Raw genomic sequence first — 16,501 nt, 5'->3', positions numbered from 1 at the left:
ACTGCCTTTCAGGGCTGATATACAGCATTCTATAATGCTCTATATCGGCCCCCACCCCAACCTAGAACAACTAAAAATTAACTTTTTTATTATACTCACTTGGGGGGGCGGTCCGATCTGAGGGGTGTTGCTCTTCTTGGTCCGGCGCCTCCCGTCTTCTTTTTTTTTTTTTTAAATTCGTTTATTAAACCATAAACAGGGTATACAGCATACATACTTGTACATGGTGTTAAATACTGTATAAGATATGTTTCAGATGACATCAAATGCAAAGCAAAATGTGCATACCAGCTGTATACATAAAAAAACATTTTGTCAATTAAATCACACTGGTCTTAGGTTTCATCACTTGTGTAACAACATATCTAACTTCTGAATCGTACCTACATCTCCAAAAAACAACAACTATTTCGCAGCCTAATTCCACACAATTAGCTATTTATTACGTGACATCTCCACTCTGCAAAGTAAGGTGAGAGAAGTTTCACCTCTCCCAAATCTTCTCAAATTTGCCCAGGCATCCTCTATTTTGGTACAGCGTGCGCTCATATGGGATGATCGAGTTCACTAAATTGATCCAGGTCCCAAGAGAGGGAGATGAGCCTCCCATCCACCGTAGTGCCAGTACCTTTCGTGCCATAAACGTCTCCCGTAAGAAAATCCCAGCATATTGACCCCATGTCTCCTCATCCCACACCCCAAACAAACAGACCAGTGGCTCAAGGGGAACAGGATCTTGTACCAGGGATGTTAATAATGATGTCACCTCCTTCCAATATTGTGCAATGATAGGACACTGCCAGGTCATATGGATAAAGTCTGCATCTGCTGAATGGCATCTCAAACATTCTGATGATTGGTATCGGCCCATCTTAAAGAGTCGAGTCGGAGTCAAATATGATTGATTTATAATATATAATTGTATCATCCTGTTAACAGACGGAGATACCCTGATTGGAGACTCCAAAATTTCCTCCCACTCCTCTCCCTGTACATCAGGGATGAGCCTTTCCCATTTCCCTTTAACCGAATCTATGGTTGATTCTGTCCCTACTGAAAGCATGTATGTGTATAGTGAGGAGATGAGACCCTGGGGACCCTGTGATTTAAGGATTCCTATCAAGGGTAAAGACGAGATAGCACTGCCTGCACCTACACATCTCATGTGTGACTGAAAGGCTGACCTTAATTGTAAATAACGGAAGAACTGGGATCTCTGGACATTGCATTTAGCCTGTAATTGTTCAAAAGATATCAGAGTTCCGTGATCATATAGATCACCTATCGTAGAAACATTGTACTGCGTCCAGAATTCGGCAGACGGGTGTTGAAGTAATGCCGGAAGGTAACCACTATTCCATAGGGGCATTTCGTCAATAATATCTCTAAATCCAATCACCCTTTTAATCTGTTTCCATACTGAGCGTGCCAGGCGAAGTAGGGGTAAGAAACGGGGGACTTTTATTTTTCCCAATTCCAAAAAACCCAATGGTCAATTGGCTCGTGCGGCATGAAGCAGATGATTTTCAGAATTAGGGAGGTGATTACCGGGCATCCACTTACTTATAGCTCTGGCCTGTCCAGCCAGATAATACAGAAAAAAATCCGGTAGCGCTGCCCCCCCCCCTTTTTAGGTCTTTGCAGAGTGGATAGTTTGAGGTTAGGCCTGGTTTTCCCCCATTTAAAAGATGTAATCTGGGAGTTTAGGTTCGCAAAGAAGGATCTGGGCACCACCACAGCACTGTGTTGAAGAAAATAGCTGAGCTTAGGGGATAATATATAATTTTAATTAATTTTAATTAAGTTAATACGTCCGGCTACAGACAGTAGGAGTTTACTCCAAATTGTGAATTTGACTTTGACCATCTCCAGCAATGGATGTATGTTAAGTTGCAAATCAAGCGTACTGTCTTGAGAGATATGGACACCTAGATATTTAAAACTGGGTACAATAGGTAATGAGGAGAGAGTCTCAAGCCGTGCCATTGGGGCATGTAAGAGAGGCATCAGGGCAGACTTTTCCCAATTTATATACAGGCCAGAATATTTACTGAATTTATTTATACAAGAATAGAGTACACGTCACTCCGTCTTCGAGGTGCACGGAAAAGCATACCACTCCTCAAAATGTATAGTATAAGAAATTCCGTCACTCAAAAGAAATATATGCAGAAGAAATTTATTAGTACAACAGATTCTCCCAAAATTATATGGCGTTTCGGTCTACAACTCAGACCTTCATCAGACTAGAGGTATGGAGATATACAGTTGTGGCCAAAAGTATTGACACCCCTGCAATTCTGTCAGATAATACTCAGTTTCTTCCTGAAAATGATTGCAAACTCAAATTCTTTGGTATTATTATCTTCATTTAATTTGTCTTAAATGAAAAAACACAAAAAGAATTGTCCTAAAGCCAAATTGGATATAATTCCACACCAAACATAAAAAAGAGGGTGGACAAAAGTATTGGCACTGTTCGAAAAATCATGTGATGCTTCTCTAATTTGTGTAATTAACAGCACCTGTAACTTACCTGTGGCACCTAATAGGTGTTGGCAATAACTAAATCACACTTGCAGCCAGTTGACATGGATTAAAGTTGACTCAACCTCTGTCCTGTGTCCTTGTGTGTACCACATTGAGCATGGAGAAAAGAAAGAAGACCAAAGAACTGTCTGAGGACTTGAGAAACCAAATTGTGAGGAAGCATGAGTAATCTCAAGGCTATAAGTCCATCTCCAAAGACCTGAATGTTCCTGTGTCTACCGTGCGCAGTGTCATCAAGAAGTTTAAAGCCCATAGCACTGTGGCTAACCTCCCTAGATGTGGACGGAAAAGAAAAATTGACAAGAGATTTCAACGCAAGATTGTGCGGATGTTGGATAAAGAACCTCGACTAACATCCAAACAAGTTCAAGCTGCCCTGCAGTCCGAGGGTACAACAGTGTCAACCCGTACTATCCGTCGGCGTCTGAATGAAAAGGGACTGTATGGTAGGAGACCCAGGAAGACCCCACTTCTTGCCCCGAGACATAAAAAAGCCAGGCTGGAGTTTGCCAAAACTTACCTGAAAAAGCCTAAAACAGTTTTGGAAGGATGTTCTCTGGTCAGGTGAGACAAAAGTAGAGCTTTTTGGGCAAAGGCATCAACATGAGTTTACAGGAGAAAAAAAGAGGCATTCAAAGAAAAAAACGCGGTCCCTACAGTCAAACATGGCAGAGGTTCCCTGATGTTTTGGGGTTGCTTTGCTGCCTCTGGCACTGATTGACCGTGTGCATGGCATTATGAAGTCTGAAGGCTACCAACAAATTTTGCAGCATAATGTAGGGCCCAGTGTGAGAAAGCTGGGTCTCCCTCAGAGGTCATGGGTCTTCCAGCAGGACAATGACCCAAAACACACTTCACAAAGCACTAGAAAATGGTTTGAGAGAAAGCACTGGAGACTTCTAAGGTGGCCAGAAATGAGTTCAGACCTGAATCCCATAGAACACCTGTGGAGAGATCTAAAAATGGCAATTTGGAGAAGGCACCCTTCAAATATCAGGGACCTGGAGCAGTTTGCCAAAGAAGAATGGTCTAAAATTCCAGCAGAGCATTGTAAGAAACTCATTGATGGTTACCAGAAGCGGTTGGTCGCAGTTATTTTGGCTAAAGGTTGTGCAACCAAGTATTAGGCTGAGGGTGCCAATACTTCTGTCTGGCCCATTTTTGGAGTTTTGTGTGAAATGATCAATGTTTTGCTTTTTGCTTCATTCTCTTTTGTGTTTTTTCATTTAAGACAAATTAAATGAAGATAATACCAAAGAATTTGTGTTTGCAATCATTTTCAGGAAGAAACTGGGTATTATCTGACAGAATTGCAGGGGTGTCAATACTTTTGGCCACAATTGTATGTGAGCATGGAAAGTCCATGGAAGGCAGCCACGATAAGTAGCAATATTCTCCTTTTTGGAGGGGAGGAGAGAGATATCAAGGTCTTGGGACGAAGGGAGAGAGTCCCTGTGGGCACATAGTCAGGCGTGCTTGCTGTGCTGGCAGGGGGGCTTGATCGCCCCGTGGTAAAGCTTTGTCCCAAGACCTTGATATCTCTCCTCCCCTCCAAAAAGGAGAATATTGCTACTTATCGTGGATGCCTTCCATGGACTTTCCATGCTCACATATATCTCCATACCTCTAGTCTGATGAAGGTTTGAGTTGTAGACCGAAACGTCATATAATTTTGGGAGAATCTGTTGTACTAATAAATTTCTTCTGCATATATTTCTTTTGAGTGCCGGAATTTCTTATACTATGAATTTATTTATAGTGATGATCACTCTTGTCAGTGTTTCCTCCTCTCTATCCATAAATATTACCATATCATCAGCATATGCCCTCCCGTCTTATTACGATTGTTATCCTTCTTCTTGGTTCATGTGGGTGACGCGTTCCTGCATCATCCACACAGTCTGCTCGGCATCACGCTCCTGGGCAGGCGTACTTATCTGCAATGCGCAGGCGCTGGGCCTCTCTGACCTTTCCCGGCGCCTGCGCACTGTTATTTTACTCTGGCCTCAACAGGACAGATAAGTACACCACAGGAGCATGATGCTGAGCAGACTGTGTGGATGATGCAGGGACCAATACCTGGTTGAAAAACAACAGTATCACTGTGCTTGATTGGCAGCAAACTCGCCTGACCTAAACCCCAAAGAGAATCTATGGGGTATTGTCAAGAGGAAGATGAGACACCAGACCCACCAATGCAGACAAGCTGAAAGGCTTCTATCAAAGCTACCTGGGCTTCCATAACACCTCAGCAGGGCCACAGGCTGATCGCCTCCACGCCGCATGGATGCAGTAATTGATGCAAAAGGAGCCAAAGTATTGAGTGCATTTACTGAACATGCATTTCAGTAGGCCAACATTTTGGATTTTAAAATAATTTTTCAAGCTGGTGTTATAAAGAATTCTAATTTACTGAGATAATGACTTTTGGGTTTTCATTGGCTGTAAGCCATAATCATCAACATTAACAAAAATAAACAGGTGAAATAGATCACTCTGTGTGTAATGACTCTATAATATATGAGTTTCACTTTTTGAATTGAATAACTGAAATAAATTAACTTTTTGATGATATTCTAGTTTTGTGAGAAGCACCTGGATATGGCAAGTTTGAATGACCAACGTGGACATAAATGTGGATACTTGCATTGGTTCAGCAGACAGTTGTTCGCTAGATCATTGTTCAGTTATCAACCCTCTAACATGTAATAGTTTAAGGCAATGTTTCCCAAACACCAGTCCTCACGGCCCCAACACTTCATGTTTTCAGGATTTTCTTAGTATTTTGCAGAGGTGATGGAATTCTTATTAAGGCATCAGAAATTATCACAGGATCTCTCACCTGTGCAATACTGAGGAAATCCTGAAGGCCTGATCAGTTGGGTGCCATGAAGAGAGGGTTTGGGAAGCACTTATTTAAGAGAACCTGTCACCTGATAAATGCTGCCCAACCATGGGCAGCATGTGTCATCTACTGGCTGTAGTAGCCCAGCTATGTATGTTTGTCTCTGTGGTGTTTCAGAGAAAGACATACTTTTAATAGCCACCGGGGACTGAGCTGCACTGTGCACTAGTCATAAAGATGGGTCCTCGGCGGCTTATCCCTGCCCACTGACAGTGACTGACAGGTCTCTGCCTAAGTGCACATATAGGCAGAAGGTTGTCAGTTACTTCAGTGGATGGAGAGAAGTCATCGGGGACTCGTCTGTACGACTAGTGCACAGTGCGGCTCAGTCCCCAGCGGCTATTAAAAGTATCATTCTCTCTGAAACGCTGCAGCATAGAGTATCCATTTTAAAGTGGGATTTCCACAATATATTATATTCTAGGATCATTTCATGCATAAAATTTATTTTACAATGAAATACAGTACATTTTATGTAGTGGACACCACCTCTAGCATGAAGTCTATCATGAACTGGTAGTCTGAGTTTACCAGTTGTATTTGGGGGTTAATGTACTATGTATATATCCGTACATTTAGTACCTCTATCTCTAAATGTTTTTGTGTAGTCACACTTTTACAGCTTTTACGTCAGCTGTTTTTATTTACACATTTACTTAGGACGCTAACAGGTTTTTATAGTTTTGTAGATGTTTTAATGGAACATCTTACTTTTTATACAGAATATAAAAATATTTGAGTTTGCTTCTTGCAGTAGTAAATTCTATATGTTGTTATATTTTAACTGCTTCTTTTCACTATAAATGGATTGATGGTGATGGAAAGTGCGGTTTACTGTGGATTTTGCAGTCAGCGTGTTTATTACTTCTGTTTGAATTTTCAGAATTGGTTACACCATTCCCAGCACTCATCTTGTACATATCAACCCTGAAACTCCACTCATGTAAATGTAATATTTTTTGGGACACACGTCTCTGGCTCCACAGCACTGCCTCACTACTGAGCCGAGATCCTTAGATCAGGAACAGAACAGGCATTTATAGGACATTTCATAACTTTCCCAAATTCTTATGTAAAAATGTACAGCACATCCTGCATTGAACTGCCATTCTGCCGTCCATTTTACACCTGTCCCATTACCCTCACCATTCCGTCTGCCTTTAATAACATTTGTGACAGAGTGCTTGTGGTAAAGAGCTCACTGATATCAGCATGGTCCTGTAATCGAGCCGCCAGTGTAACAGGTCATGTCGTTTTTTTCCCCTCCTAAATATTATACCTGTAAGTGGCATTATTGAAAGGTGGAAGGAACCGCAGCAACTAACTGGAGATCATGTAAAGTTAGTGCGAGGTCACTAGGTGCTGAGGAGCAGAAGGCAAAAAATGTTCCCAGCCCTCTGTTAATTAAATAACAGGACAGTCCAAACTTCCTTTGGCATTAACATCACAAAAACACTGCACCAGGAGTCTTTTGACTTGTGTTAATGTCATGCGTTATGACGTGGCCCGAGTCACTGCATGCAGCCTGACATCATCATGCACAATGCTAATTATCCGTTGTAATTGATGTAAAAGCACCCTAACCTCTGGAGCAGTGGAAATGTGTCCTGTGGAGTGACATCTGATGGACGAGTCTGGGTTTTGTGAAGGCCAGGAGAACATTACCTGAATAACTGCATTGTGCCCAATGTAAAGTTTGGTGGAGTAGGGATATTGCTATGGGGTGGTTTCTGAGGGGTCGGCCTGGGAATCGTAGTTCCAGTGATGGGGAAATCTAGACGCTTCATCATACAAAATATGTACAATAGTATGCTTCCAACTATGTTAGAACAGTTTGGGGCAGGCCATTTGCCAGCCAGACCCTCACATTCAACATCCATGTATGACGTCACAAGTGTTCTTCTTGATGAATGGGCAAATGTTCCCATAGACACTTCAAAAGTCTTTTTGAAAGCTTCCCGGGATAGGAGGACCTGTTTTAGCTGCAATGAGGCTATAGGTTCATATTAATGCGTATGGATTCTGAATATGATACATTACAATCTCATATGGTGTAATTTGTAGGTGTCTCGATACTTTTGTCCAGAGGTTGTCCTCTTTCAGCAAAATTGCTCACTGGCTCATTTTAGATGTTTTTTTTAAAAAAACATGCTGAGCTTTACTTTTACTGGGTTCAGCGCTGAGTCTTTGCTGGAATCACAGTCTCTGTTTGGCTGCATTGGTGATATCAAGTCGGCAGCGTTGCAGCCAATCTCCAGCAGCTCGTTCCGTCTACCTCAACTGAGCTCAGTGATGGCCTGCAGCTGTGTCGACATGATATCATCAATGCAGCCAAACAATGGAGACTTGGCCATTGAAGAACACAAAGCACTGCACCCAGTAAATCTCGGCTTGTTTGTTTTTTTTCACACCAAACAGCCTGTGGGCAGAAGTTTCCTTAAAGACGACCAGCCCCTAAGTTGGTGTCCCTTCTTCAAATATTATTTTGATCTATTTGTTCACACAATCCATATCAAGTTTTTATTGGAATAATTTAGAAATGCTTCTTTGTGTAGATATAGTTACATTATTTGTATGATTCTTCCTGATGTTTGTTTGATTCCCTCTCAGAACATCCATCTAATGAGTCCAGGGCTGGTTGTGACACATATTTAGTAGGTCAGCCCGATCTCATGGATCCATTTGTAATTGGGTGGGAGTGAGTCTTGTTGTTGTTTTGGCCAGCCAATAAAAATGTGTACTAGATACATCTACTTCTCACCAACGTTGGACACACTGTGTGGACTTCCTGAGGGAGATTCAAAAGATCAATCTAGGCTTGGGAACATTATTTAAGATTATTCCAAATTTTGAAAAAAATGTTTTACCTCATGTAACAAAGAAATGTAATATTTAATCATGGGACATCCCCATTGAAGTTCTCCTATAAGATGAGAAGTTGCTTCACTAACTTATGAATGTGCTGCCCACTTAGTGACATGGACGTCGTGGCGGGTGCACGCAACTTCCGCAGGAATAAAAACTTAGTAAAATATTTTTTAGCATAATGCAGAGTATCCATCAGTAATGAAACTTTTTTTACTCCAATTATACAGCAAAGCTGACTGGCATGAATGAGAGTTCAACAACTATTACAGTGTCACCTCAAAACAGTACACCACAGGCGGTAGTACAGAAGTTTTCAGCTGCTGCCAACCTTGGGGTTGTAGCTTCAGGCCAAAACAATATACACAGGTGAGTTTTCAAGCCAGCAGTATGCCATATTACATTAGTGCACTGCGGAAAGAGTGCAAAAAATATCGCAGCACTTTTAATTTCTTTCTATGTTCATCTTCCAAATATAAGATGTTTATTTTTCCTTTGTTATACCCCTTGTCCATTTATGTATAGGGTAGACATAAGTTAATCAATTTGCAGGACACTCGTCCAGTAGTCCATGGCTTCCAGACAGGAGCCCTGTAAACCTCCTGCCTGCATGACTAGCTGTTGCCTCTTCTGATTAATAGATCCACCACAATCTCGTGGTGGCGTAACAAGACAATAGCGTTCCTTCCCTTTCTAGCCATGCACTCATACAGTAGTTTTCTCCTACATATGGGCTATTAGTGTACCCAGAAGAAATTGCACAACAAATTGTATGATCCACTTTATCCTTTTACCTTTGTGAAAAAGAAAAATTTGGGGCTAAAGCAACATTTTTGTGGGAAAAATTTATTTTTTCATTTTCACGGCTCAATGTTATAAAATGTGAAGCACCTGTTTCAAGGTGCTCACTACACCTTTATAGATTCCTTGAGGGGTGTAGTTTCCATAATGGAGTCACATGTGAGGGGATTCCACTGTTTAGGCACATCAGGGGTTTTGCAAATGTGACATATGCTCTCCATTCAAGACAGTTTTGCGCTCCAAAAGTCAAACGGGTGCTCCGTCGCTTCCAGTCTCTGTCATGCGTCTAAACAGTAGTTTTTACCCTTCGCCACGACAGCAGCCACTGGAGGTATCGGATCCGCCCCATCTGGAACAGGAAACCCTACAGGAAGATAAAAGGGGCAGTCTGCCTTTCCTCAGTTTTGGTTTCCTGTTCCCAAGGAACCTCAGGACTAATCCTTCAGGAAGACGTACCTGGATTTGCACGCCGCCTGCGCAGTGTCCATGAGAACGTCAGGGGCTGCGATCTGGAAGCAGCGTCGGGGGAGACTCCGTTAGACGGCTCCCCCCTCGTCTGATGGCTGAGAGGTGATGACCGGGTCTGGGAGGGGCCGCCCGGTCTCACCTAGGAGCGCGCCAGGAGCACCAAACGCAGGACCTGCCGCTGCAGGGAGTGGTAAGTGCACCAGTGGCGCGAAGAGAAAAAAAAGAGAGAGAGCAGCGGTGGCGGCAGCATGGTGAGAAGTGCGGGCCGCATACAGGAGCGGTGGCGCGGTAGCCGGCCGGCGCAGAGGCTCCTGAGCCCCGGAAGTAATGAATGAACTTCCGGGGCAGATGGCTGAGGAGCGCAACGGCGCATGTGCGGGTACCCGGGGAGGAGGAGCAATTTCCGGGGGCAGAAGGAAAAAAAAAAGGATCAATCTATTTAAACAAGCGCCGCAGCTGAGCTGCAGGAACCATGTCGTCCCCAACAGAAGTGCACGCTCCAGCAGGAGACTCTGCGGGGGGGCAACTCCTCCAGGGACCGCACCACCAGGACAGACACCGCCCGCAGGAGCGAGGTGGGAGAGTCAAGACCTAGGACGGGATCTCGGCCATCTGATCCGGTAATATAAAGCTTCACTGGGTGAGTGTGCAATGTATATACTCTGCCTACTAAACTGACCTCTCCATCCCCCCCCCCTCTCCTTTCGCCATGTCTCCCCTCTACAGGCGAAGAAAAAACAAAAATCCAAGCATAAAGAATGCGCTGAACCTTTCCCTGACTCCTACCCCAAAAAGCTCTGTAAACTGTGCACCAGAGAGACTAGGCAAGGGTCGACAGTATCATCACAGGACATTCGAGCCATAATTAGGGAGGAAATACAGACTATCACCCGTGCCAGTACTCCCTCAGAGGCTAGGAGCAAAAAACAGGTGACCCTCAGCTCAGAGTCAGAGGAAGAACAGGGGTTACTCTCCGATTCCTCACTCACATCCTCGTCATCATCATCAGACATGGAGGGACAGTCATGTGGTCCCCTGGATAGTGTGGATAACCTGGTCAAATCCGTGAGGAACACTATGGGGTGTGAGGAAGCAAGGGGAGCCCAAACCGCACAAGAAATAATGATTGCGGGGTTGGCAGAAAAGAAAAGGAGAGCGTTCCCAGTAATACCAGCAGTTAAGTCCCTAATAAAGAGAGAGTGGGAAAAATACGATCAAAGAAGTTTTCTCCCATCGGCCTCAAAGAGAAAATATCCATTTAGTGATGACAATCTATTAAAATGGACCAAAGTGCCAAAGGTTGATGCCGTTGTAGCCTCTACCTCAAAACAGTCTACTATTACAGTAGAGGGCGCAGGCTTGTTGGCAGACCCGCTAGACCGTAAGGCGGAGTCGTCATTGAAAAGGTCTTGGGAGTCTACCACGGGAATTTTTAAGCCAGCACATGCACCGCCAGATCTATGCTCGTATGGTTGGACCAATTGGATCAACAAATCGAGCAGAAAGTGTCGAGAGAAAAACTACGGGCCGCTAATCCATTAATCAGAGGGGCAGCAGCCTTCATGGCCGATGCATCGGCAGACACTCTGCGGCTGGCAGCGAGATCGGCGGCTCTTGTAAACAACGCCAGGCAGGCACTGTGGATAAAGAGCTGGAAGGGGGACGCGCAATCAAAATCTAAGATTTGCGCAACCCCGTGCGAGGGTGAGTTTCTCTTTGGGAAAGCCCTAGACGACATACTCGCCAAAGCAAAAGAAAGGAAGTAGGCCTTCCCTGATTCTTCTATCCCTTTCTACAGGAGAACCTTTAAAAGGCGACCGTTTGGAAGAAGGAGACAAGCGGATAGATCAAATAGATGGCCCACAAAGGAGGAAAAGCAAAAGGGTAGCATGTTCAGGAAGGAAAAATTAGACCCACCAGTAGGGGGTAGATTAAATTTTTTTTATTCAAAATGGGAACATATAACTTTGAGCCCATGGATTCTAAGTATTATTAAAGAAGGAATGAAAATAGAATTCCTTCAAACCCCTTATGATTTCTTTATCATAACCCGCCTAAACTCTATAGTTCAACAAAAGGCCCTCGAAGAAGAAATTCAGAGCCTACTATCCAAGGGGGTTTTAGTAGAGGTCCCAGAGGGACAGGAAGGTAGAGGATTCTACTCTCCTTTATTTTTAATTTCCAACCCAGATGGTACGTTTAGGACAATTATAAATTTAAGGAAGCTTAATACGTTTATAAAAAATTATAAGTTTAAGATGGAATCAATCAGATCCACCATAAAGCTTCTCTTTCCAAACTGTGTAATGGCAGGGATTGACTTGAAGGATGCTTACTATCATCTTCCTATTCATGATAGATACCAAAAGTACCTAAGGGTCGCCGTGGTATTCGAAGGCAAGATCCGTCATTTTCAGTATACAGCCATGCCCTTCGGCTTCTCTACAGCACCAAGAATCTTCACCAAGGTGATGGCAGAGGTGATGGCCTATCTTCGTCAAAAAGACACTCTAATCATGCCTTCCCTAGATGACTTCCTAATTATCGGGAACTCGGTCACCCAGTGTACCAGACGTGTCGCTGACGCGATCTCATCTTTGCAGAATCTAGGCTGGATCATCAGTGTCCAGAAGTCCAGACTCCTTCCGCATTCCCTTCAGATGTTCTTAGGGTTCCAGTTAGACTCCACAACCCAGAGATGTCTACTCCCTCAGGTAAAGATTGCACTCACAAAAGAGAAAGTAGAGGCAGCCATAAGTAGACCACGCATGTCTCTGATAGGGGCAATGTCGCTATTGGGGTCGCTCAGTTTTTGTGCCCCGGCAGTCCGGTGGGCCCATTATCATATCCGCACATTTCAACATCAGATCCTCCGAGAGGACAGGCGACATGGTGGTCACCTCGAGAGCAAGATAACCTTATCACAGGAGGTCTTGACTTCTCTAGAATGGTGGCTAGATGATAACCATCTATCCTCAGGAGTCCCATGGGTTATAGTACCATCTTTTATCCTAACCACGGATGCTAGCCTCCACGGCTGGGGAGCCCATATGGGGAATAGCTTTTGTCAAGGAAGGTGGAATAGAGATGAATGGGGATACTCATATAATTTGAAAGAACTGATGGCGGTATATTATGCTCTACACCATTTTCTTCCGCAGCTCCAACAGAAACATGTCAGGATCTTGTCGGACAACACCACTACAGTGGCCTACATAAACAGGGAGGTACTCGATCAGAGACTCTGATGTCTTCTGCGGCAAGAATCTTAAATTTAGCCGATAGTTATTTGTTGTCCCTCTCGGCTTTACATATCAGGGGAGAGAACAACCAAGAGGCAGACTTCTTAAGCCGACACACACTTCGGCAAGGGGAGTGGTGCCTCAATCGCCGAGTCTTCAAGGACATAGTAGCCTTATGGGGGCAACCTCAGGTGGACCTCTTTGCCACAAAAGAGAGCAGACAGATAAAGGTGTTTGCTTCCTTGTTTCCGTCAGATCACCCAGACATACTGGATGCCCTCCAGGCCTCATGGAAGTTCAACCTGGCATATGCCTTCCCTCTGATAATTCTCATGCCACAGGTCATTCGGAGGATCAGAGAGGACAAGGCGACAGTGATTTTGATAGCACCATTCTGGCCCAAGAGACCGTGGTTCTCATGGCTACGAATTATGTCGGTGACAGATCCTTGGGTCCTCCCTTCGATTCCCAACCTACTCTCCCAAGGCCCTTTTTTCCACCCCCAAGTGGACAGCTTACACTTGACGGCGTGGAATTTGAAAGGCAGCTACTAAGATCAAGAGGGTTTTCTGAAACACTAATTGCTACACTCCTACAGAGCAGGAAGCAGTCCACTACCCAGATTTATACAAGGATATGGAAAAAATTCCTGCAGTTTCATACCACAGAAGTCCCGATAGTTCCTATCTTAGAATTTCTACAGAGAGGGAAGGACTTGGGCCTGGCAGTAAACACACTGAAAGTCCAGGTGTCCGCATTAGGGGCACTGTACGGCCATAATATAGCAGGAAATAAGTGGATTTCACGATTTATTACAGCTTGCGAACGGATAGCTCCAGTTCACATACCTACAATCCCTGCATGGGACTTAAATCTGGTCTTAGACGCCCTGACAGAAGAACCCTTTGAGCCAATAGACACGATATCACTCAAATACTTGTCACTCAAGACGGCCCTCTTAGTAGCACTGACATCTGCTAGGAGAGTGGGTGATATCCAGGCCCTATCCATAGATCCACCCTTTTTTCAGGTATACCAAGATAGGTTGATATTAAAACCAGACCCCTCATACCTGCCTAAGGTATCAACAAAATTCCATAGATCTCAAGAGATACTTCTCCCAACCTTCTTTGAAGATCCCTCCACTCCAGAGGAGCGGAAATTCCACACTTTGGATGTTAGAAGAACTGTCCTAAAGTATATTGAGAGGTCCAGGAGCTGGAGGCAGTGTAGGGCTCTGTTCATATCTTTTCAGGGCTGTAAAAAAGGGTACGGAGTCACGAAGAGCACCATTTCCCGATGGATCAGGGATGCTATTCGCTTAGCCTACTCCGTGAAAAAGGAAGATCCTCCGGAGAGCATCAGAGCACATTCCACTAGAGTAATGGAAACCTCCTGGGCCGAGAGGGGAGACGTTCCAATTGAAACCATATGTAAGGCAGCAATTTGGTCAACACCTACCTTCCATAATCACTATAGACTTGACCTTTCATCTACTTTTGACCTAAGCTTTGGCAGGACTGTCCTTGGCACGGTGGCCCCACCCAGGTGATGTTCTCTGGAATCTCTCCAGTGGGTGCTGTCGTGGCGAACGGTAAAAAGCCGGATTACTTACCGGTAATGCTCTTTTAATGAGTTCACGACAGCACCCGCTCACTTCACTCCCTGCTAAAGATATCGATAATAAAGTATATCTGCTAAAAATGAATAAGTGAAGTTTAGAGTTGCAAAGACATTGCCTAATCCATGGCGGTCCTCCTGGTACTCTGAAATGCAAAACTGAGGAGGAAAGGCGGACCGCCCCTTTTATCTTCCTGTAGGGTTTCCTGTTCCAGATGGGGCGGATCCGATACCTCCAGTGGGTGCTGTCGTGGACTCCTTAAAAGAGCATTACCGGTAAGTAATCTGGCTTTTCCACCACATATCTGTGTACACAGGAGAAATTGCACCACAACAAATTATATGGTCCATTTTCTCCCATACAATCTTATGAAAATGAAAAATATGGGTCTAAAGCAACATTGTGGGTAAATTTTAATTTTTTCCTTCCGCATTGCTTTAATTCCTGTGAAGCACCTAAAGGGTTAATAAACTTCTTGATTGTGGTTTTGAGCACTTTAAGAGGTGTCGTTTTTAAAATGCTTTTGGGTATTTTCTGTCACATAGGCCCCTGTAAGTCACTTTAATGTAATGGTCCCTTTAAAAAAAAAAAATTGGTTTTGTAAATTTTGTTGGAAAAATTACTGTTACATTTACCATTTCTAACCAAACCGAAAAAAAAATTGTTTCAAAAATTGTGCTGCTGAAAAATAGACATGGTAAATGTTATGTCTTATCTGTCTTGTTGTGGTAGAACTATTTAGTTTAAGGGAATAAAAATTAAAAGTTTGAAGATTGCGAAATTTTCACATTTTTTGGTCCACTTTTCTATATTTTCATAAATATGTGCAAATTGTATCAACCAAAATTTACTACTAACATGAAGTACAGTATGTCACGAAAAGAAAGCTTAGAACCAGTGGGATCCGTTGAAACGTTCCAGAGTTAATAACAACAGAAAATGACACTGGTCAGGATTTTAAAATCTGGCTTGATGAAGGTGAAAATAGGCTCAGAGGTGAAGGTCAAGAGGGATACAGCACCACTTCAGCAGTTTTTGGTTTTTTTTTGTTTTGTTTTTCAACGCTGTAGTAGTGCTTCTACTGTTATGTCCCTGCCCCTGAGAAATTATGGCTCAGTCTGTCAATGAAAGACTGAGAAGCAGAACAAGGCTATCATATACTTGCATTGAAAAGTAACCTCTGGCTCGCTCCATCAAACACTGGAGCAATCCGGCAGGTCGTAAACTGCCAGAGACTGACAGGAGAGATGGCGATAAAAGGGGAAGATTGCAGCAGGTAAGTATGATAGTGGGCTCATGGACCTTATATTAGAAGCACCACTCCAGTAGTAAAATAAGAAAAACTAAAAAAAACAAAAAAAAAACACTGGAGTGGTGCTTTAAAAATAATCTCATTCGATGAATGAGTTTTGCTTGGTAATTGGTTGACTGCTGGCCGGTTTAGGCAGGCAGATAGTTGGGAACGATTATTGACCTGTCATAATGTCCTAAGACACCACTCTGACATCCTCCTGTACTCTTACATTCATCTATATGCAGGTCTATTGCCCAAATATAAGGAGCCGAATGCCACATCTGTAAACTGGATGACATACGGTCCAAGGAAAAAGCTCCAGCACCAAAAGGAAAAAAAGGAAACATAACTTTTACTGTGGATTTAAAAAAGACATTAGAAAACGGATTAAAAAATGATTAGGATCCATAATCTTATGCGTTTCAGATTTGCAACCCTTACTCAGAGCTGTTCATGTTATATGCTATGAAGAAAGGTTGCTAGCCTGAAACGCGTAAGATTATGGATCCTAATCTTTTTTAAGTGTTTTTTGTAAGTTTTACGGTGTCTTATTTTTTTTCCTTTCGGTGCCGGTGCCTTTTCCTTGGCCTGCTTTCATCCATTAGTACCTGGAAGCCAGTCCGGTGTGTTCGCACCACACTCCCACTAGAGACTGTCCTTTCCAGGGGTTTTGTTGCTTGGATTCTGATTGTTTCCTCTTCTTACTTAAGCTGTCGGAGAGTGAGCTGAATAAAGCGTAATCTATACACCTCTGT

At 43.5% G+C, this 16,501-nt stretch overlaps 1 protein-coding gene across 1 annotated transcript in view; it reads left to right on the top strand.

Annotated features, from left to right (window-relative positions):
- AP3B1 (adaptor related protein complex 3 subunit beta 1) overlaps nucleotides 1-16,501 on the top strand; it is a 351,534-nt gene that overhangs the window by 319,742 nt on the left and 15,291 nt on the right. Inside the window, exon 26 of the mRNA XM_073584144.1 lies at nucleotides 8,551-8,689. Coding sequence (XP_073440245.1) covers nucleotides 8,551-8,689 — 139 coding nt within the window. The remainder of the gene's footprint in view (nucleotides 1-8,550; nucleotides 8,690-16,501) is intronic.

Source organism: Dendrobates tinctorius, unplaced genomic scaffold, assembly GCF_039654945.1.
Source record: "Dendrobates tinctorius isolate UK_male_01 unplaced genomic scaffold, ASM3965494v1 ptg000083l, whole genome shotgun sequence".
Lineage (NCBI taxonomy): Eukaryota > Metazoa > Chordata > Amphibia > Anura > Dendrobatidae > Dendrobates > Dendrobates tinctorius.
This window is presented reverse-complemented; position numbering and strand designations above follow the sequence as displayed.